The sequence below is a fragment of the Dermacentor albipictus genome, chromosome 1 (genome assembly GCF_038994185.2).
Source record: "Dermacentor albipictus isolate Rhodes 1998 colony chromosome 1, USDA_Dalb.pri_finalv2, whole genome shotgun sequence".
NCBI classification, from domain to species: domain Eukaryota; kingdom Metazoa; phylum Arthropoda; class Arachnida; order Ixodida; family Ixodidae; genus Dermacentor; species Dermacentor albipictus.
In genome coordinates, this window is record NC_091821.1 from 229,396,413 (window position 1) to 229,418,800 (window position 22,388).

Genomic DNA, 22,388 nt, shown 5'->3' on the forward strand with positions numbered 1-22,388 from the left:
ACAGAAAATCCAGCATAGGTGTCGGCGCTGATGTCCGTACGAGAAAAATCCGCGTGGTGCATAGGTGTTGCTGAACTAATTGAATTTCAAACGCAGGAAAAAATTTGTAAAGTATGAATTGCAACATATAGACATAGTGTTGGTTTGTAATTTTAATGAGGAAACAATTCTGTTACACGGAAACTCAAAGCCCTTTTCCAGCTGCTGTTTGAGGTCCGTCTTAGTAAAAGCACTGCACTCGACACAATTCCTTGAAACCATACACATGGCACTTGCATCCACAGCATCTGCCATGGGGGGAACAAACAAAGAGAACCAGAAAGCTCGCCTTCGTGCATAGCGTTCGCCACCAGTGTTTCCAGGAAAACATGGTTACATAAGTTGCAGTTGCTGGGAAGCGCGAGCAGCAGTCTGGGATCTTTGAATGCTATAGTGTTCCACTCTTGAAGGCGAAGCTTAAGAGTCTTCCAAAGTTAGTTATTTTGGTCCTAAAATTGGTCTTCGCCAGATAATTTAAGCTTGACCAGTCAGCATACACGCACCTGACCCCTATGGTGACCCCAATAACCACCCCTTTACTGGCAGTGTCTCGGCAGAGCTTAGGGGACAGTGACTGCATTGAACATGTGTCAAAATCTCAAGTCGAAAATTTCGATTTTCGGCCTGCCCTAGGAAGATTTTCAGGCAATAACAGTAGCTCACAATGTCAGATTACAGTATTTGCCGGACCATAAGGTGCACCTTGTTTTTGCATGAAAATTGAGCCGAAAACTACACTCGAGGCTTTTATGCTTTGCTGCATAACACTGCTGTATTTTGGCGAAGCCGAGTTCAATAAACCAGCCACCACTGTGCAACACTAGACCCTAGCCCATTTTTCTTGCTAAACGAACAGCTGCACATTAATTTCTGCTTTGTTTAAGAGCTTTAATGTTATCTCTGCATTAGTTCTCTACTTTGGACACTGAAAGTGGGTGTGCATTTGATTTGGTGGCATGTTGAATCGGGAAAGTACTGTCAAACAAATCAGCGGTGCATTTGGACGTTTTCTGCATCTTGCTTAATTTGACCGACCACATAATTATTTGTTTCAGCGGTCCCATCAGGGTCAAATTAACTGAAGTCGGCTGTAAAGACAACCTCAGCAGGATGCAATGCAGGAACATTTATGAAATGTCAGAGCAAACCACATTTATCTGCAACATCAAATTGAGAAATTATATAGAGTTTGCGACACTCAGATTTCCAAGATTAGTCTTTTCTATGTCTGATATTTGTTGCAAAGTGTATTCCTGCCGGTATCATTGAACCAGAAAGGGTTAACAGAAGGCAAGTGGATGAAGATTCAAAGGGTTATATTAGAAGGTTGTATAGCTGAACTGTGGTACGGCTCGTGTAACAGCAGTAATGGAAGAGGCAAGTGTCCTGGGATATCAACAAGTTGATATTGCAAAAAATATTCGGCAAGTAATTTGTAGTAGTACACATGGATGAGTGTCCCAATGCACTCAAGCCTGAATGAAAACTTCGCTGCACCAATGCTTTAATGTGTTGCGAGTTCAGAGTTGCAGCAAAAACAGTTTTGTGATGGCAGCTTCTGTAGCAACCACAACCTCGAATTTACTGGGAACTTACTGCAACAGTGCAGAGTATGACCAATGACATCGCAACAGGAGCATGTGACATGAATGATGATATGTCAACAGGAGAGTACACTTGCTGCAGTTGCCAGGTTAGCTAATAGCAGCAATTGTGCTCATCAAGTCCATGCAAGTCCTCATGTAGGCTCCTGAAGAGCTGCAATTCAGACCTATATTGATGAACTGAATAAAAGGCCCGTCTATTACATAAAGGCAACAGAATTTCATTTGATTGAAAATGGTTACATCAAGGTTCTGCCCAGTTCAACCGAACAGCTAATGGGAAATACTTTAAAGTCAGTATCTGGACAACCCTAGCATGCAACTCACTGACTTGCTGTCGGATTACCAGAATTTCACGAAGCACAAAATTAAAAATAAATGCAAACTCGCAAGGAAAGAGGTTAGTGCATTGTTGGTAACCACTACCAGTCAGCATTACATGAGCATGCTAGTGTTAGTGAGGAAATGAGATAACTGACTTGTGCTCACTTTGAGACTAAAACGGCGTGGGTGTGCGTCAGGTGTGCCTACCTTCTCTGGCTGGGGTTTGGGCTTTGGTTCCAGGCTGGGGTTCAGCGTCAGCTTACCAACATTCTTATGGTCATGCATCTTCTGCATGGCCTCTGTCACCTGAGAGAAAAGAATGTCACAATTGAATGATGCTACAAAAACTGCCAGCTAAGCATCGAGAATCATTTGCCATTAATTAATGCACAGAATAAAAAGCTTCTATTGTACGTGGCAACTCACAGAAAGCATGCGAATGAGCATGCCAGAACTTTTCACCCATGTAAGGTGGCCAGGGTGAGGTAGTGCTTATTGTAAATGCAGCTTTTTAAAGACTTACTTCCCTTTTCAATTTTCAATTTTTCTATTTTTTCAGATTTTATTGCAACTTTCCTCTCTTCTATCTTTTCTCTTAGTCTTTCTCACAGTTGTGGAACAGTTCAGGTGTCCACTGGGAAGCAAGACAGTTAGTATGCCGGCGACCCTTGATTTGCCTTCCTCCTGTCCCTGATACAACAAACTACTACTAGAGGTCAGGTTCTCAGATTGCCTGCATTTTTTTTTAGGAGTGCTTTTTGCAACAGTGACACCTATTGTTTTCACCAGTACTTCAAGTTCAGCAGCTTCTCTTCCTCCCAAGCCATCTCAGCTAGTTTAGTGAACAAAAACAGCGATCATAATTCTAAGTGCATGGCAAAATTCACAGGAGAGTTGACATTCATTTTGCTTCAAGTGCAAAATGGATGTAACTGCAAAAGGCAATGCCTGCTTAGATGCTTTTATTAGTGCAAGCAAATATAATTGCTCAGTACTAACAAACGCTGAAGAGAGAAAATAGTGAAATGCAAGCAGCGTAACTGCTGTTGAAACCAAATCCATCGTTACATTAATTTTTTTCATGTACGCTAAGTTATCTTGAGAAAATTTAATAGTCAATGATGTATTTGAAGCAGAGGTGTTCTTATAGCTTGAAGACAAAATTAAAGTATCAGGAAGAAGTATGGCTTGCTTAAAAAAATTAACTATGGGGGTTTTACGTGCCAAAACCACTATCTGATTATGAGGCACACCGTAATGGGGGACTAGTATGATTTGGACCACCAGGGGTTCTTTAAGATGCACTTAAATCTAAGCACACTGGTGTTTTATCTAACACTGGCATGCCAGAGGTGATAGAGTTAATACTGTAATTTTCTTGCAAAAATACTGATTGATGTGTGATCATTAGGAGGCGGAGAATAGAGCAGGTGAAACCAAACAAATGGTGAGGTACTGCAGGAATGTCACAGCATAAGGCTAAAATATATAAAGATATGGTTTACAGTAAACCACACGAAGGATATAATAAGTACATAATTATTAGGGAATTGCTGAGCAAAAATCACTGTTGAGAGCTGCATTCATGAGAATAAGGGCAAGTGCTGCCTCAACTACTCCAGATATAAATTAGATGGGAACCATGTGTGAAACTAACATCGCACCTTTAAGCCAATTATATTTTTGACACTACAGAAATAAGGAGAAAACACGTACGTCTTCAAAAGCCCAGGATGAGTCCACAACAGGAGTAATCTTTTTCTGCTCGTAGAGGGAGAACACTTTGGAGACAACTCCCTTGACATAGTCGTGCATGCCTTGTTGGTAGAGGAGATGACGAAGGTTGAAACCAGAGATCACCTTGCTCTCTTCATAAAGCTTGATGGGGCTTACTTTATCAACCTGCCACCACTGCAGAAGAAAAAGGAAAATTTCCGCAACTTCATTAGCCACAATTTTCAGCATAAAGGTTGAATATATAAAGATTCCCTGCTGTTGCTTCTCTAGGTTACAAGAAACCCTTCTGGGCCAGTCGATCTGCTTGATGGAATCAAGCAGCAACAATTAAATGAACGAGAAAGACCATAGTACAAGCACTTGTTTTATGGTTTCCATTGCCGCGATTCATTCTGCATAGAGCACAACTATTCCTGTAATACCTGTGAACCACCTAACAAAAAAGCTGCGATGCCCGGAGTCAAAGTAAGCTCAAACCATTAACGAGGAAGCAACCACGATTAACAGAACCTCAAATAATTAATGAGATCATCTAACATCCATCGCCTAACCAGCAGCCTTACCACAACAAAGCAGCTACAAAGAAATCTCAGTTTTGGCTTTAGCCTAAGATTACATAAATTTTGGCCAATTTCATTTCCAGTAACAGTCAAAATGCACCACCACACATTTAAATTTCTAAGGTTTTCAATGCCAAGACAACGATATTACGAGGCACACTAGTAGGGTACTATGGAATGATTTTGATCACCTTGGGTTATTTAATGTGCACCCAAGGTACAGTGCATGGCATTTTTGAATTTTCCCCCTTTGACATGTGGCCACCGAGGCCAGGAATCAAACCCATGACCCCGTACTTAACAGTGCAATGACATAGCTGCTAAGCCACCACAGCAGGTTGCCACACACTGTACGGCGAACTGCTAACACGCCATGCATGGAAACTGCTATATCAATGACCTTGCATGCACAGGCCTGTAAACTTATCACAAACAACATAATGTTTCGAGCACTAACTTCAAATCGTTAAGCATACTCTGGGACCCCCACCAGAATGTGGCCTCCACTGCTGGGATCAAACCAGTGACTTCATGCTCAGCAGTGCACAATAACTACCGAGATACCGTGGCACAAAGCAGGTACACAAGCTGCCGAGAATTAGAAATTAAAGCACTGCAATGTGCTTTTACCTGCAGAATGACTTATCCAGAAGAGCTGCACAATACACAAAAACCTGCCCAGAACATGTATAATCTTGCTTTGTCAATGGTAGTCCTGTACATTTTTTTTATATAGTAGTATGCAAAGTAGTGCACCTAGTTTACTGCACATACCATGAGAAATGCTGTGCATAATCAAGCAGACATGGGGGACTGCCGTGTCAACTTGAAGCTGCACAGCAATCAATGACAGTATTTCACAAATGAAAGGCAGCCACAAGGGGTGTTACGCATGCCTGCGCATCTTCTGCGCATGCCCCCTCTTGAATATATACACAAGATGTGGCAACGAAATATTGTTGGAAGTCAGTGCAGTGTATGTTGTCTCTCAGAGTCCTTGTCCTTCACACTGCAAGTAATTTTTTATCATGAATTACCAACTAGCCCAAGCAACCACCCTAGTTGTCCCAGTTAACTCGGACGAAGATTAAAAAAAAAAAAAAACCCCAAGAGCTAAATTTTTTCATCCAGTACCATTCATTATCAGTATCATTTTTCATCAGCCAGTATTTTTTTCATCACGAAGTATTAATTGCTTTTAATTAGTGAACTTTTTATTTACTGCTTGAATCGCAAACATCAATTACAAAGCTGTAGGGCACCTCAAATAACCTCTCAATCAAGCATTTGTTTCATGCTCAGCTTTGCCTCGGTTTTTCAGAGAACAAAAGCGCGCGAAACATCTAAAATGCAATAGATAAGTGCTCGCGTACTGCTACGCAAGCACTCCCAAGCGCATAGCCACGGATACATGGCTTTACTAGCGGCAGCAGCTCGATACAGGGCTTCATGCTATGTGAAGGTCACGGCATCATGAGAACACGCAGCTGACGCATTGATAAGTGTAGCGGAGCTGTAGGGAGGGAGGGGAATTTCGAAGCCGGGAAACCGTGACGGCGCACTAGAGACCAATTTTGCCCACTCATTGTTCTGTAGATAGGTGCGCCTGGAACTTATGTTCCTTTTGTTCCCTTTAGCCATAGAAACAAGCCTTGCACAGGCTATGTCCATCTAATGCATTTTGGCAGATCTGTACAGCCAGCATATGCTGTTGTTGATTACATAAGTAATTTTTGCTTGACGTGTCGGTGCGTAAATCATAACGGGAGATGTTAACAGTACAACGCCAGCGACCTGCTCTTTAAGAAGAGTCAACCTTCACGAATGATCAGAAGGCTAAAATGATCCTGGCTCTGAGGGCAGCGCACGGCAACAAGAGGAAGCCAGTCAAGCTATTCTGGATGTGGCATTGTGGAGAACACCCTAGTCCATAAACAATACTTAGAATGTACAAAGTCCTTTGCGAGATGGGTAGCTTCACAAGAAAGCAACACAGGACTGTGGCAGTAGTTCAAAAACCGGAATGCTTTGGCATTCTTTGCTGCTAACCCTCATGGCAGTATGCGCGACGCTAGTGCATATGTTGGAACCTCAAGGTCATTAGTGTGGAGGATTTAGAAAAAGGTCTATTTAAAGATACGTTACAGGCCCCTAGAGGCATTGCGTAAGATTAGAATATACACTCACAATATTCTCAGACACTCAGATTAGAATATACAATAATTAGAATACATGTGTGAATACATATACAAAAAAATGTGTAATGTGGCATTAAAATTGTACAATGAACAAACCAAATGCTTTTGAACACGAGAGGTCACTCCACAAGAAATTTTCACAAAGTAAAATGTAATCAATAGAATTACAGAGCGAGCAGGACGTAATTGGCTACAAGTAACAGTATTTAAGGGATAGTAGCACATTAATAATGGGCAAGGCAAGAAAAAACATGTTAGGTTATTCATTGTTAGAAGACGCCGGAAATTTTCTCGGTCACTAAGCGATTGCGTTAGGAAGATTGTTCCAAAGGCGAATGGCTCTTGGAAGAGCGGAGTAGTTGAATGGAAGTCTTTCCATAGATGTGCATGAAATTGAACCGATTGTACAATCAGCGTGACCTGAAACATTTCAAAAGGCAGAGCTGATGGCGCTGTATTATGGGCGTATTTATGAAATAATGATAACAGGGCTATTTCACGATGATCATGCAAGGGCTGCACGACGATCATGCAAGTGAGAGGTCGAGTTTAATTTGAGTTATGCTTTTGTTAGTCGTAACGTGAAATAAAATGCACAGCCCTCTTCTTAAAGGGCCCCTCACCAAGCCCCATAGCAAATTTTGGTTATACTCTAAGTTGTTACGTGTCCTCTAGGGAGCGTTCTGCCATAAAAATTTCATATCGGCTCTTTAATAGCCAAGATAAATTTCGGTGCCGTGAACCCATGGTTTCAGCAGGCGGGCTCCACTGCCAAGCAAGACTCTCCGATAGCCCTGTCTAGCCTCCGCAAGCGAAATTCCTTCCATGCATTCTCCCATACCGCACCTTGAGGGTCGGGTGACGCATACATCACAAGCCCCGCCTTCATTTTTTTCTCCTCACTTTTTTGGCGCTATGCAATTCCGCTGATGGCGTCGCGTGCGAGCTGTCTTGTTTCGCACAGCGCACAATTTTGCGCGTTCTGCACAAGGACACATGACTAGCAGTATAATTCAGTGCTACATGAATACTGAGGGAGAACAAGCAGACCACAGAGCATGATCACGCGCTGGAACATGGTAGAAAATGTAGTTTCGGTACCTGCACATATGACCACACGACCGTGGGAACAAGCAGACGAAGCAGAAGTGCATCTCTCCTGCTTCGGTCCGAAGTAAAACATGCAGACATTCCGTTTGTGTTTTATTATTTATCTAAACTTCAATTCGTCAATTCAAGCAACAGATCACACGGATAACAGAAGTCTTCAATAATTCACGAAGTCTCGCGTCACCATGAGCAACGTCGCACTGCGGAAAGTGGTACGTAGGCGCAGGTACACGAGTATGTCATCCTCCAGCTTTTAGCGTGGCGGCCGTGAGGAGAAAGGAAAACTGCGTTCCGTTTGAAATTTCGGATCTTTCCGCGGCATGTAGCGATTTAATACTTTGCAGACACGATCATTATCGCACAATGTATGCGATAAGTTTGTCAGCTGTAAATGGCCAGACATTGTGAGGGAGCCTTTAATAGATTAGATTCGTTTTTTGGTCAAGTATTTCTGATGGGGAGACCAGACGGATATGGCGTATTCAAGCTGAGGTCAAACAAATGTTAGATAAGCTAGTTTATGAATGTCTTTAGTAGAATTATGTAACTTGCATCTTATGTACCCTAATCTCAAAGCATTGGCACAGATGTATACAATATGCGTTGACCACAAGCTAGTTGAAGTTAGGTTAACACCAAGATATTTATATTGAGTATCATGCAAAATATTGTTATTTATGTGATAAAATCAAATGGCAATGTGCTCCAAGGTCAAACGCTTTTGAAAAGTCTAGTCCAGGCACAATCAGTTTGTAGATGCTCTTCCATGTTAGTATGCAAATCGCTTAATTCTAATAATTGCATGTCACCAGAGAAGTTTCTCCCAAATCCATGTTGATTAGAAAAAAATTGTTGGCTTCCAGGTAACTGTAGACACTCGATGCAATTACATGTTCTAGCATTTTGCAGCATATAGATTTGAATGATATTGGATGGTAGTTTTCCGGTGCGCGTTTATTACCTCACTTAAATATGTGTATGAGCTTTGCTATTTTCCAGTCTGAGGGCAGCACGTCAGTCTCTGAAGATTGCCTGAATGGTATGAATGTTTTTCGGAATTTTAGAATGAATGTCGTCAATGTCACAAGATGTGGTTAGCTTGAGGTTACTTATCAGGCATGCGACACCTTGAACTTTATTAGTTTGCTCCATTGGTTATCTTAATGAAAGGGACATACTGGTTAACCAAAGCAGACATCTTATTCCTGAAGAGTATCTAATTCTCCACCGACTAACTATGAAATGAAGGTAACAGCAGGTGGAAAAAGAAAAATTCCGAATATGCACCCGTACCATGTGCATCTTCATCAAAAACTTAAAAACTGAAATTTTGTGAAGAGACTCAACCTTGCCAATTAGATTTTCACGAAATGTGAAGGACAACCAGACTCACTCGTGAGCTCTGGATGGACGAGGCTAATTTCTCCAGGAACGCATAAGTTAATCTTCACTAAGTGCACTACTGGAGCGATAGGAATCCCCACTGGCTGGCACAAACACGACATTAATACCCGTGGTAGTTCAATGTGTGGTGTGGTATTTTTGATGGCAATATCATCAGACCCATCTTTTTTACAATACACTAATGACGCAATGATACATCAACGACATCCTCGAGGGCCCAATGAACAACGTCTGTTGCAACGTTCTACTTGCACACCTTCGGAACACCTTGTTTCAACACAATGGTGCTACTGTGCATAGTAGTAGTCTGTCTCGAGCGTGGCTCAGCAAGCTTTTTCCTGCACAGTGGATTGGCCGGTACGGACCTGTACCCTGGCCTGCAAGGTCGCCAGACATGACACCGCTGGACTTCTTGGGCCACGCAAAAGATCGCGTGTATAGCAGCAAAACTAGCACACACGACACCCTAAAGGCAAAAATAAGCAGAGTCTGCAGCAAGATTCCAATGTCGGTCAAAGCTGCAACAGCATAAGTGTTCGAAAGAAGCAAGTACTGTAATTTTTCAGATTGACCTGTTTGAGTACATGCTATAAGTAGAAATAGAAAATAACCGCTCAAAACTGGTGTAAAACGTGACTGTTTAACGGACCTTTATGATGTCACCCTATCCTTGGATAAAAAAAGCTTGCAACAAAGATAGAAATAAAATAGGTAAAAGACTGTTTTGCCTCTTATCCGGAGTTCAATAGACAAAGGCTAAATGGCTAAACAAGTTGCACGTTTCGACGAGTCTTTGTGAGTGGCTGAGATGCCTTGCATGCTTTTTGTTTGTTTTATTGACATGAACTCCTCAGTAGCTCTTTGTTATTCCTAAAGCTGCCTTTTTTTTTCGTGCTCCTTTGCACACTTTTTTTTAACATTGGTTGAATTTCTTTAGTAGCTTTTTTTCACGATACGTAAAGGTTAAAGCTATCCCAAGTGCCTCGTGATCGAGCACAACATTCTTGCGTCCGCAGATGCTGACTTATCGCACCACGCTAGTTAGGTCGTGAAACTTCGAGCCATTTTACATGACGAACCCTCGTACAATGTGGTGATAAATTAATGCAGCCATATATCTTTCAAAGGTTTTGGACGCGTCCGAGTAACAGTGTGCGAGTGCGCATCTATTTCATATTTCGCGTAATTCGCGGGCTTTTGTTTTTTTCTCGGAAAAACCAGGCGCACTTCAGCACAAAATAAATGCTATATCCAGAGATTATTCAAGTGTTCTACAAATTTGTAATGAACATGTTTGCAATTCAAGCAATAATTAGAAAAATGCACTAATTAAAAGCAATTAATACCACACGATGAAAAAAAATACTGGCTGTAAGTACACACGACTGCCGCTACTATGCAGTCAGTACGATTTTTCTAAAGCTCTTGGGTTTAAAAATCTTGGTCGAAGTTAACTGGGACACCCGGTATATTGAGTCACCACATGGGCAGACTGCTTGGCATGATCAGTTGTGGCAGCCAAGTGATGAGTGCACCTAATGAAATGGGCAAAGATTCCATAATAGTGGTGAATTCTGTACTGCAAGAGGTCAAAACTGCAGGATGCTGTGCGAAAGGCAGGTCTACACAGTAGCAAGGTAAGTTGATTGTATGTGGGTAGTGGATTTAGCTTTGGCAAGCTCAGGTAATTCTTATGCAAGGGGAGGAGGGGTGATGCAAGGCATATAAATGGTCCAGGCAGGACACTGGAGATAAAGGTAAAAGGCTAATATGAAAATTGTGAGGGTTAGTATATCGCAAAGCAAGCTGCAGGCTACGAGAAACTATGCAAGTTTTGGAATTTCAACTACATGGGATTCTCATGCACCTAAAGCATAGTACACAAGAATTGTGCCCTCATCAGAATGTAGCCACCACATCCACCAATCTGACTTTACGCATACTCAGCGCCAGAACACCAGCCACTGAGGCATTGCAGTAGTAAAAGGTTATGGGTAACAACCCCAATTATGGCTATTTTGCTGAAGTATATATCCCTTATTATCTTCAAGTAATTGTTTCGAATAGAAGAACAGGTAGGTAGTAAATGAATTTATAAAGCATATGGAGCATTTCATAGGTGAAAAACATTGATTTAGAACATGCATCATTTCATGTAATACAATACTCACTCCTGCACTAATGATTTCACAATCTGGAAAGTGCAATATGCAAGTACAGCTTACCGATTTGGCGAAGCTGAAAAAGCTTTTTGTTTCTCCAGCAACAATGCATGATGTTCCTGCAAAAAGACATTTTAGATGTGGATATAAGAAATGTAAAACATGTATATAGAAAAATGTATATATGGGTAAAAAATTCCTAGAAATCACTGAAAGCGAGGCAGCAAGGTTTTACCAACTTTTGAGCAAGGTGGTGTTGAATATGCAAGCTTAATTAAAAATTAGACCCAAAGTTTTCATGTGAACAGCAAGTTGATGCACCGGTTTATAAATTTTCCACCATGATTCCATCCACAAGCAAGTCAGAAGACCTACATAAGTATCATCACTCATTACTAAGTCAACCAGTAGGGCTTTATGTCAGTACTGGAATGCTGACACGCATGCACACGCACCATAGAGAACGTATCTTCCCAAGGGCTTCAGGAGACTGTAGCCTTTCTTGCAATCTTCACCACAAAGGCAATCCAAGACTAGATCCACTCCATCAGGGGAAATCCTGCACAAAAAAGAAAAAGCTCTGGTAAAGAAAATGGGGTTATGAATGCATGCTCATGCCTGAAGGTGAGACAGAAGGCTTAAACATGATGTTATATGGTCAAGTGGATGACTCTGCATTTGGAACTTGACTTATGGTGCGATTATGCAAAATGATAGGTGGCAACCAGTGGGAAAACAAGCAATGTATAAAATTTAATTCCTAAAAATTGTCAGTTAAATGTGTAAGATCTTTTGCAATTTATGTTCTGACACAGGTGCTGCATGATTTGAGGAATGAGCAAGGACTCCTTTGCAGTTAGGAATAGCACAAGAAATGAATAGTGGGAGAAGTTGAATACTATAGCTAAACACTAAAATGCACATAGGAAACTTCCTGTTGAATTGAAAACTGAATGCACATCTTATTTTGAATTCAGTAAAAATTCACACCCATAAAACACTTGTTCGGCATGCATACGGGCACCCACTGGTGGGTGGCAGCCTACCACGCACAGGTGCATGTGCTGTACAACAGAATGCACAGGACTGTTTCTATGCCTGAAGAAAGCATCGATTACATCGCGTAAAAAAAAGGGGGTACTTTGTGTGACAATATATCCTGAACTACAGTTAAAACTTGTAGATAAATGGAAATATGCAAGCGTATTACCCCGGATTGAAATAGCAGACAAACATACTAAAAATTACCTTCCGTTTCATCCATCTTCACTGTCAGAGTAATAGAAATTGTAGATTTTATACATCGGCCTATACAGCTGCCTTATTTGAGTCTTATGTATATGGTGCCACAAGAATTCAGCTGGTGCACTTGCAGAGTAGACAAAATGTTAAAGGTGCTAGTGCAACATGTTGCACATGCCTTTCAACTTGGCCTAACCTCAATAGACAGTTTTAGAGTATTTACGATTCGCTCCGCTCAGAACAGTGCGGCGTCTCGGAACAGCAGGAACGGCAGTGTGTGTGCATGCAACGCTCATTCCAGCAGTGGATCGCAGAACGCTGCATGCCTCCACCCCGCTATGGAGACTACTGAGCGGAGCATCAGTGTGCATCCACTTGCTCCTTTGATGTTTTGTAGCCAAGCTGACAGCACGTCAGTCGAGTCTCTGGGAGATTCGCTTCTCTGCAGCCACTTTAACGCATGAAATCTGAGCAGAGTGAAGCTGAAGCAACACTGCTAAAACTAATGACCTGACATCTGCAGCAGCCGTTTAAGCACAAAGCAAGCTTCTAGTCAGTTTCTTTTGCATCACTATAAACTAATTGCTCACTGCAGCAGCATGAATGACTGATTCAGCCAAATGTCTTCTTTTACAGACATAACAGAGCACTCAAATATTTGGGTGCACTGTTTAGTATGAAAATTCGAACAGTACGAATATTCGAACTTTTGAGTAGACATTGCTATTCAATTCATATATTTCTGTCAATCATATCATGAATAATTGAACAGAACAAATATATTCAACAACTTCAAATAGTTATTTATTGAATTGAATATGAATAGCAATGAAGGACAGGAATATATGTCAGTCTACCAGGAGAATGACTGATGTAAGTGGATACACGTGCAAATGATTCCACTGTTAGAGAATCAGTTCTCTGAACCCATTCTTGAGTGAACTCTTGGAGGAAAGGGAACTTGTGTAGAACTTGCCACTATTTAATTGGGCAGCCTACAAATTTGTCTCGGTTTGGGAAAACCATTACATTATTTGGTTAATCTCAGCACGTTTAAGTTCCCTTAAAACGCTTAGCAGTGCTGTAGCATTGCACTTAGCTCCTTCACCAAGCAGTACACTCTACTGCGTGCTGTTCCTTTGTTTCATTACTGTCACTGTCTTGGTGCACCAGATATCAACTTTCCCTTGTTTCTCATTTACAAGCTATTCACGAACTCCACATCTATTTGTTGAAGCCATTAGACGTATTGATGTAAAAGCCTTTTGTTACTCAACAGACTCCCTGCAACATTTATATTTGATTGCTTAAAAATAAAAATTTTATGGTTTTCAATTCCATAGTCAAGGGTTGTTTTCCCTGAACGTTCGCAATCGATTGGAAAATTGTTATTCGAGCACCCCTAAAAAATACTGAAGTGCCTGAGGCAATTCTGGCTATACTGGAGAGTCATAAGAATTTTGCAAGCTCTCATACATCTTCTAAATGCAGCCACTCAGTGACAAGTGCAGTCTGCAAGATGCCATATGCTATAGCTGCCAGCAGGTGTATGTACATGATGGTATGATGGTAGCATCACCACAGCTGCACCATGCCAATCTGACTAGTGGAAGAGCACACTACATAGTGCAGACAATGCAGTGAATGCTCCATAAAACTTTTTTTTACTGGAAAGGTGGGTGAACTTAAAAGAATCTGGTTGCCCCTACTTGATGGCAAGGCAGCTATGTGTCCAAGACAGCCACAGCTACTGGTGCTATGCTGCGCAATGCTAGTGCAGTGTTCAGTGGTGCACTGCAAGCAGGTGGTGTGTGCCAACCTTTACAACTTAGCTTGAGCAAGATTTATTCCCAGCAAGCATCAAACAATGAAACCACTGTGCTATAGCACACCGCTCTTCACACATGTTAGCACTTGCAGCAGTGTGCACGAAGGTGCTGCAAATTTTTATGCTATACTGCCAATGAAGCAGTAAAGTGTGTTTCAGCTAGCTAGCACTTAAGTACTCACAAGATACCACTTCCCTTGGTCAGTCAACATGACTCAATGATGGGCACAAAGTGCAATAATGAGCTGAAGAGAGGCTTACTGGGCTGCCACCAATGAAGGACACAAGGGTCACTTGTTATATTGAATACAGTTCATCCATGTGTAACATATTTGTAATGTCATATGAAGCTGAAAGAACTAGGAAGCAGAATGTGCAAACAAGCAAAACAAATCGCTACTACCTTGTTGGTATGAATTACTTTGTAGAACATTAATGAATATAGAAGTAGTAATGCATTTGTAGTTAGTACAACATTGAAATGCAAATCATGTATGTTCCAAGCACATTGTGCATGCACTGAATGATGCATTTTGGGATTGTGTTAAAGGTATGCTTTTCTAGCATTTGAGCATGTACAGGGTACCAAATCCTAACGTTGCATGAAAAATGCAAGTTTACTTCATTTGCAACTACATTAGGGAAATGGGCACAGTCATGATTGTGGGCACAGTCGTACATATGACAAGCAGTGCTTCATGGGGGCACGCAGCCTGCTATATGTGCAATGCATGCTCGTAAGAAGCACTAGGGAGGCCAGTCTGGTGCCTTGCCAGATGAAGCAGTGACACGGTGAAGGGCTTGACAGAACCATGCGGTAATAGTGGCAATGGTGCATCACCACTCTATAGGCAGCAATATACAATGGAAAGGGATGAGTGACCTGATGCTTCAATCGTACCAGTGAAATATGCCATTGGACTCAGCTCTTAACATGTATTTTGAAAAAAGTTTAATACAGTTAAAGGTGAATACCTAAAAAAGCTCTAGAAAAAAAGCCCTGTGGTTGCGAGCACAGGATAGCTTCATTTTATTGCGCACACTACACCATTAAATAGGCGCTACTAATATATATATGTTGGGCTTCAACACTAGTGGCCTCATGTTATTCTAATAGATTTACAGTAAAACCTGTAACTTTTTAAATGTCGCACCACTTGAGCTGGGCTTGGATGTGCAATGATTTGAGCCCATTTGAATATCACCGAGCGTAAACGTCAGTATTGTGTTTCAGTTGTAATACTGAAACTGCGGAAGTGTATGAAATAGTAAACGTGAACAAAATGAGCAGTTGCTATGCTACTTTTCTAGTTACTGAGAGTTGCTAGCACTACTAATGACATGGCAGTGGGCATGATTGAAGATATTTTAAATGCACCCAGTTGTGGTGTTTGATTTGTAAATGGCAATTTCACAATAATGAAGAGGGAAGCATGAAGAAAGCACATTCAATTGTAAGCTGCAATAACTTGAACAGAGCAAGAGTGAATAACGCAAGGTCTCTCGAACATCTATTTAGGGAGACCTTCAGTGAAACTAGTACACTCATCCAGAGCAAACTTAAAGTCAATGGGAGCACAAAAATGCACTGCACATACTTGTTGACCTCTTGAACATAGTCAGAGCTGTGGTCAAGGAGGTGAGTAACCAAGTTTGTCAAGGACTCGTGCTTGTTCTTGGTGGCAGTTCCAATAAGCGTCACATCTTGAACAGTCTTGCAAAGTTGAGCCACTGCATGTCCCTAGAAAACAATCAACATTGTCGAGCGCCATTTTCACAAGGTAAGTAGTAGCAGCAAAGACAAACTATACAATACAGTATTTCTATAATAGCTAGGTATGTTAGGGATACAATTTTTCTGACGAAGTGCAGGTGGAATTATGTAATGAAGTGAGCCCATTTTGGTAAACAATGATAAAACAATAGACAAAAGCAGTTATCACACAATGCAGCATGCACACATTAGTGCAGAGGCCAGGAATTGTGAGAAACATTTGATACACCACAAAGGGGACAAAATTGTGGCAGAAACAATTGAAGATTGTCAAGGTCAGTGATAGCTTTGTGTAATCTACATGCTGCAAAGGGCACAATATCCTCATGCCATTCGTGAACCGCAAAACTATGGGCACATCAGCAGATGCATGAAGTGGCAATCTTGCTGCCAACCACAATGCCGTGCGATACCATGACAGTACATCTTGTAATTGCTGCACCCCAGTTGAAACTGCAGCATCCCTGCTATCCCTAGTATCCTGGCTGCAATTTCATTGCAAAAGCTCCCCATCAAGCAGCTTATCCTTGACAAAAGGGTATATGTAGTGATTGGGGTGCTGTTGCGTTAATATATTTAAGGCTACACAGCCCTTGTGTCACCTCAGCACATCCATTTGAGGAAAATGGCCAAGAATGGGCACATACGAAGATCACATGCAGTGCTAAAGTTGTTCAGGCACATACCCAGTGGGCCAAGCTAGTAGACAACTTGGGTCTCTGGGTATGTGCCACTGTATTGCACAAGTTCATCCAATCAACAGGTGAAAAAAGTAGTTAAAGAAAGGTATTGCTCAAAGAAAAGCACTGTATGACTCATTGAGTGCAACTTACCACTCCACCACCAACGGAATGCATCAGCACAGTCTGCTTCTCTCGCAAGTTGCCTATGTCAAAAAGAAGAGCATAGGCCACGACGTAGTTCATGAGCACAGCAGCAGCATCATCGAAGGACATGGACGCTGGCAGTATGTAAGCATGCTTGGCTGGCACAGTAACTAGCTCAGCCCAAGCCTTGTATTCTGTCAGAGCAGCCACACGGTCTCCAACCTGCACAGCAAGAATTTATTTGAACTCTTACGATATCAAGAATCAGTGTTTCGAATGGCTAGTGTGTTGATTGAACGTGATTGTTGAACTTTGAAATTCAACAAGGCTGAATTTCTTGCCATATTGTTTATAAAAATTGCATGCTGTTTTGATGGAATTCAATGTCCGAAAATATGAAAGATGTCAGTGCTCTGGATTAATTTTGACCTGTGGTTTTGAACATGTGTGGTACATAAACATTTGAATTCTGCCTAAGTGGAATGCAGCCACAGCAAATTGAGCCTGTAACCAGTATTTAGCAACAAAACACCATAGGTGCTAAGCCACTGTTGCAAATAAATGCCGACGATTGAAATGTACTGTGCTTTCAATACAATGGTGCCAGCAGCAGCACTGCGCGTGGCTGGCTAACAGGCTTAAAAGGTGCTGTGCGCACACACACACACACACAGGGTGGCCCATGTAACTTGAGCCAAACTTTATAAATATGCAAATGCCACATAACTGGACTGAACTAAGGTAATATTGCTTAGTGTCACTTGGAGACTTTTTTCGATTCCGTCTAATTAGATTTGTCTTAATCAACTCCATCATAATGAGATGAAAAGTCATCGAGAAAATTGTATAGCAACATGAAAAACTCCCGATACAGCTTTCAGTTGCTCAATACATGCTACATAAAGGTTTTTCAGAGCGTGAAAGAAGCCCACGGATACACGCAAAGTTCCATGAGCACCCTGTTACGCGTCACTTTCGCGTGTATTCGCGGGCCTCTTTCGTGCTCTGAAAACAAATACGTGGCACGTATTAAGAAACAAAGCTGTATAGAGAGTGCCATGTAGCTCTACAATTTTCTCATTGACACTTTTCATCTAATTATAATAGAGAAGTTGATTAGTTACTTAAGACTAAATATCTAATTAGGCAGAACACACAAAATCAGAGTATCTCCAAGCTACAGCAAAGATTACCTTGGTTCAGTCCAGCTACGAGGTATTTGCATATTTTAAAAGTGGCTGTATATATATGCCTGTATGCTTGCATGCATATGTATATGTAATTTTCAGTTTACAAAAGAAGCATGCAGGCATGCTAACAGCGAAATGTGCGTAGGTCTAGGGTGCGATCTTGTACGCGTTCCAAAATAGAACGGAGGCGGTTCGTTCTTTACGTCATGAAATAGGCGGTATGTTCCGTTCCGTTCGTCCGATAGCAGACGACATGGAATGATTGACAGCAGATATCACGTCACAATTGACGTCATGGCGTTCGGCGCGGTTCAAATTGACGAACCGTATTTGGCTCGGTGGAACGAACCGCCTCCGTTCTATTTTGGAACGCGTACAAGATCGCACCCCAGAAGTCAATGGAAGAACGAGTTTCTGTACATGAAATTGTCATATGCCATAAACTACACTCTTTGGGGCTTATCTTGTCCCACAACAATAATCATCTGTCTTTCACATTTCCTTTAACGCTGAGAGCACGGTGGTACTTCGAAGTCACAAACGGCATGCACTAAATTAAAATTAAATTTAATTATGGGGTTTTACGTGCCAAAACCAGTTTATGATTATGAGGCATGCCGTAGTGGGACTCCAAAAATTTAGACCACCTAGGGTTCTTTAACGTGCACCTAAATCTAAGTACACGGTGTTTTCGCATTTTGCCCCCATCGAAATGTGGCCGCTGTGGCCGGGATTTGATCCCACGACCTCGTGCTTAGCAGCCCAACACCATAGTCACTAAGCAACCACGGCGGGTGAACAGCATGCACGTTATCAGCGTGACACAGCATTCTCGACACTGAAGAGTGCAGCGTTTTGAAGAAAAAATGCAAGCAAGGCAGATGATTATTGTGGGACAAATACACTCCAAAGGGTCCAACTGTTTTAACAGTATATCAGGTGTCTGGTGTGAACAGCAGTTCTAGCAAAAATGAAAAGCCTGACAGCTAGATGGGGCATGAAATGGTGCATAAGAATTTCAGTACATGTGCAAACAATCTATCATGCTTAACCCTTTGAGGTGAATGTACAACTGTGGATCCAGGAAGAGCACAGAGATAGTGCAAAGGCACTGATGAAAATGACAATTTTTCCCGAACATCTTCACACTTCTGATTGGACCTGTGTTGCAAGTTTGAATGATTGTGTAAGGTGTTGTAGTAAAACAGGTTGAAAGGTAGACTCCTGGGTGTTTGCTCATGGTCATATGTTGTCATGTGCATCAGGTTAAATGTTTATTGTTTTTCAGAATGTTTTACATCAAGCACATTTTAAGTGCTGGGCAGGCGGTTTCCAAGTATGTTAGACTGAAATAGTTCATGTTCTCATATCTGATGTTCCTGTAGAGAGTACTCGCATGGAGTTCACATTCTGTAAACTTGACAAAACTCAATGATTAGAAAACAACCTATTCGGCAGCAGTATGCTTGTCATGACTCCGATACAAAAAGTGTCTCAAAACTAAATTTTCACTGGACATAATTGGTGCCTGAAAGGGTCAAAAATGCAGTCAGCATGTGATCACGGGACGTATTCTCAAACGGTTACTCTTGTAGACATTTTTCAGTGAATGCCAATTAGCTCGCTGAGTCGAACTGTTTGAATATTCTAATGCGTGATGTACCAAGTCACCTGAAAGGGATAGTATTACTGAAAGTGATAATCTGAGCATACATCCCCAGTTTACCAATCATTGGAATTCTTTAGACAAACGTAGTCAGGCAGACTTGATTATTGCAGATGGAGCAATATTACAGCCCTGGATTATAGTGGATAGAATGCAAAACACTTGCAATGTAAATTAATGGCTCGAGCTTTCTTGCAACCTGTATGCATCACATAGGCACTCACCTTAAAATCTGTTACGCCTTCACCCACAGCTTCCACCTCGCCAGAGCATTCAAATCCCATGATGAACGGTGTCTTTGGAAGGTTATCAAGAGCTCCTTGTCGCACCATAAGGTCCAAAAAGTTGAGCCCGCTGCAATAAAGACCATACTGGTGAGAAAAGCATGGAATGTGCAACACGTCAACTGCTGAATGATAAACTGCCATAGTTTTCTAGTAATAAAACGATTTGCATAACTGAGACAAGTACACCACGTAAAGTGATCCTAGACAAACATGGTTACAGATATGCATGCTGCAATCGATAAACTAATTCAGGAAGTCAACTTAACTCCACTTTTCAGTGCTACATACTGGGTGCATACTATGGGTTCAGCATGCAGGCTTCGTGGTTCCTGCAAAATATTGCCTGCCTGATCAAACCTTCGGTAAGGTGGTCAAAACACATTTGTCCCTGCAAGGCCATTCAGAAGGCACAGCAAGTAGCAAGGAGTCATGCCATTGTGTTAGCAATGTTACACACATAAAATTTACATTCTCAGAGGATCTGTGGTCCAAACATTAAATGTTCGTAATTTCCTCTGTGTTGCAGCTTTGTGATAAAACTGATGCTTTGGCGGCACTGATACAATTCACTGGAACTAGTCCAACATCTCCCAGCAAGGCAAATGAAACAATGTGGGAAGCAGGAGCACGCTGCTCTGGAAGTTGACCGCACCCCACCCAGGTAGAACTGTATACACGTGGCTACTTGAGCCAAGTATACTGGTTTCAATTCCACACTTATTAGGCAAACTTCCACGTAACTTAAAAACTGAACTCTTGATGTAAGGTTTGAGTTGGAGAAAACTAGCAGTAAACTTTTTAACTTGCCATAGATGCTGTGTTCAGCAAATACGTAAAATGAGGACAACAGATTACAAAAAGGTATGGTTGTCAACAAGGAATATTGGCTGCCATACACTGGAAAAGAGGAACAGAAAGATAGGAAGGGGAGACAGTGAATACATGCACATAGATGGACAACACCATGCAGTCGTTAGCATTCATACACACCAGTTATTCTGAGAGATAAGTGCCTTCACTGCCTTGCAGGCCAATGAGCAGCTAGGTCACTACTCAAATAGACTTACTGTACAGTGGATATCTTCCTGCGATCGCAATACACTGAAGTATACAGTGCAATTTATTGAGGACAGTGGCACAGCAGTTGGTTGATGTTCCCTCTGTCGCCACAGACGCCGCATGCAGCAGTGTCAATCATTCCAATTAGTTGCAACAGAACTGTGTATATGAAATGTGTATATATATTCATGGTTCACAGCCCAAATTAGATCAGTTGGAAGTGCCGCACGTGTTGTCTTTGTCCTTTTGTGTGTGTTCAATTGTGGCAAAAAACATGTCATTCCAATTAGTGTTGAATAAGCTTCTGTGAAGGCAACTCCCGATTGCAGCTAACGAATATAGAATATATTTCTCCCACCTGAAAAGCGTAGGTGGAGGTCAGAGTTGCAGTTAGGAGTTCAGTGTAGAGTCTAGCAGGCATATTAAGGGCATTCCATTGAGCTAACAAGTGTACATTGATCTAAGAAAGCAAAGCTGCCTCAGTGTGCCCTTTGATGTGTAATTGGAATGCAGCAGTCTCCATGTGGTGTGAGCAGCTTTGTTTGCATATTCGTTGTCATTGATGCCATGACCGTGGAACTACACAAAAGTCATTTCATCAGCTTTTTATTTCCAAAGTTTCCTACGACAACTCGTCATGTGGTCCATATGAAAGCACTGTCATATGCACTGTAAAGCTGGCTTAGAGCGGCAACAGAACTGCCCCAAGCTGATAGTTCTGCAGCTGCTAATGCGACAGGTGGAGGAGGAAGATCGTGCTATGGGAAGATGTAGCCTTGCAGAGGCATGCTGGCAGTTGCTCAGACAGTGCGCTTTTTAATGGGTGGGATAAATATGCATAGGGATAAGCAGTTCATTGCACCATACAGAGGTATGTAGAATGATAAGTTCACTCTATATATTCAATGAAGCTATCAACTGTATTAAACAAGTGGTAACATACATTTAGCAGTACTTGCTCAAATTATTCATCACTCAAGTAGACACGTAAAAAACTGATCAATGTAGTCAAGCTGTCAGCTTACAGAGATGCACGTAGTCATAGTACTTAATTTTCACAAGGTTAACCAATTTGCTTGAGGGTACAGAAAACATCAGATATATAGAGGTCTAAAGTGATAAATATTAGCTGCTGCAAGTTCTACATGCATGAAAGTGCCCAGCTTGTGTAAACTTCACAAAAAATTAACTTAGAAAATTAGCTTGCGCACAGCACGTTCTAACATCGAGCGCAGTTTTAGCAGCGAACGGTCATGCACGCCACTCTGGACCCGCATCGTTCTGTCACGCCCCAAAGCGACGACCCGGAAAGACGCCGTTTTTGTTGCTCAGCCAAGAGCGCGCAGCTTCCGGAGTAATTCGTCGAGCATGCCGCGG

The 22,388-nt window shown here is 41.8% G+C and overlaps 1 protein-coding gene across 2 annotated transcripts in view; it reads right to left on the reverse strand.

Moving 5' to 3' along the window:
• Nucleotides 1–22,388, reverse strand: part of LOC139054265 (synaptic vesicle membrane protein VAT-1 homolog-like) — a 62,122-nt gene that overhangs the window by 3,508 nt on the left and 36,226 nt on the right. The window contains exons 2-8 of one of the 2 annotated variants that reach the window (XM_070531003.1): nucleotides 19,890–20,019; nucleotides 16,816–17,031; nucleotides 15,807–15,949; nucleotides 11,594–11,697; nucleotides 11,202–11,257; nucleotides 3,684–3,878; nucleotides 2,175–2,273 (exon numbers count right to left, since the gene is read on the reverse strand). In XM_070531003.1, coding sequence (XP_070387104.1) covers nucleotides 2,175–2,273; nucleotides 3,684–3,878; nucleotides 11,202–11,257; nucleotides 11,594–11,697; nucleotides 15,807–15,949; nucleotides 16,816–17,031; nucleotides 19,890–20,019 — 943 coding nt within the window. Of the gene's footprint in view, nucleotides 1–2,132; nucleotides 2,274–3,683; nucleotides 3,879–11,201; nucleotides 11,258–11,593; nucleotides 11,698–15,806; nucleotides 15,950–16,815; nucleotides 17,032–19,889; nucleotides 20,020–22,388 lie in introns of both variants that reach the window. The other variant, XM_070531002.1, reaches the window with a different exon arrangement.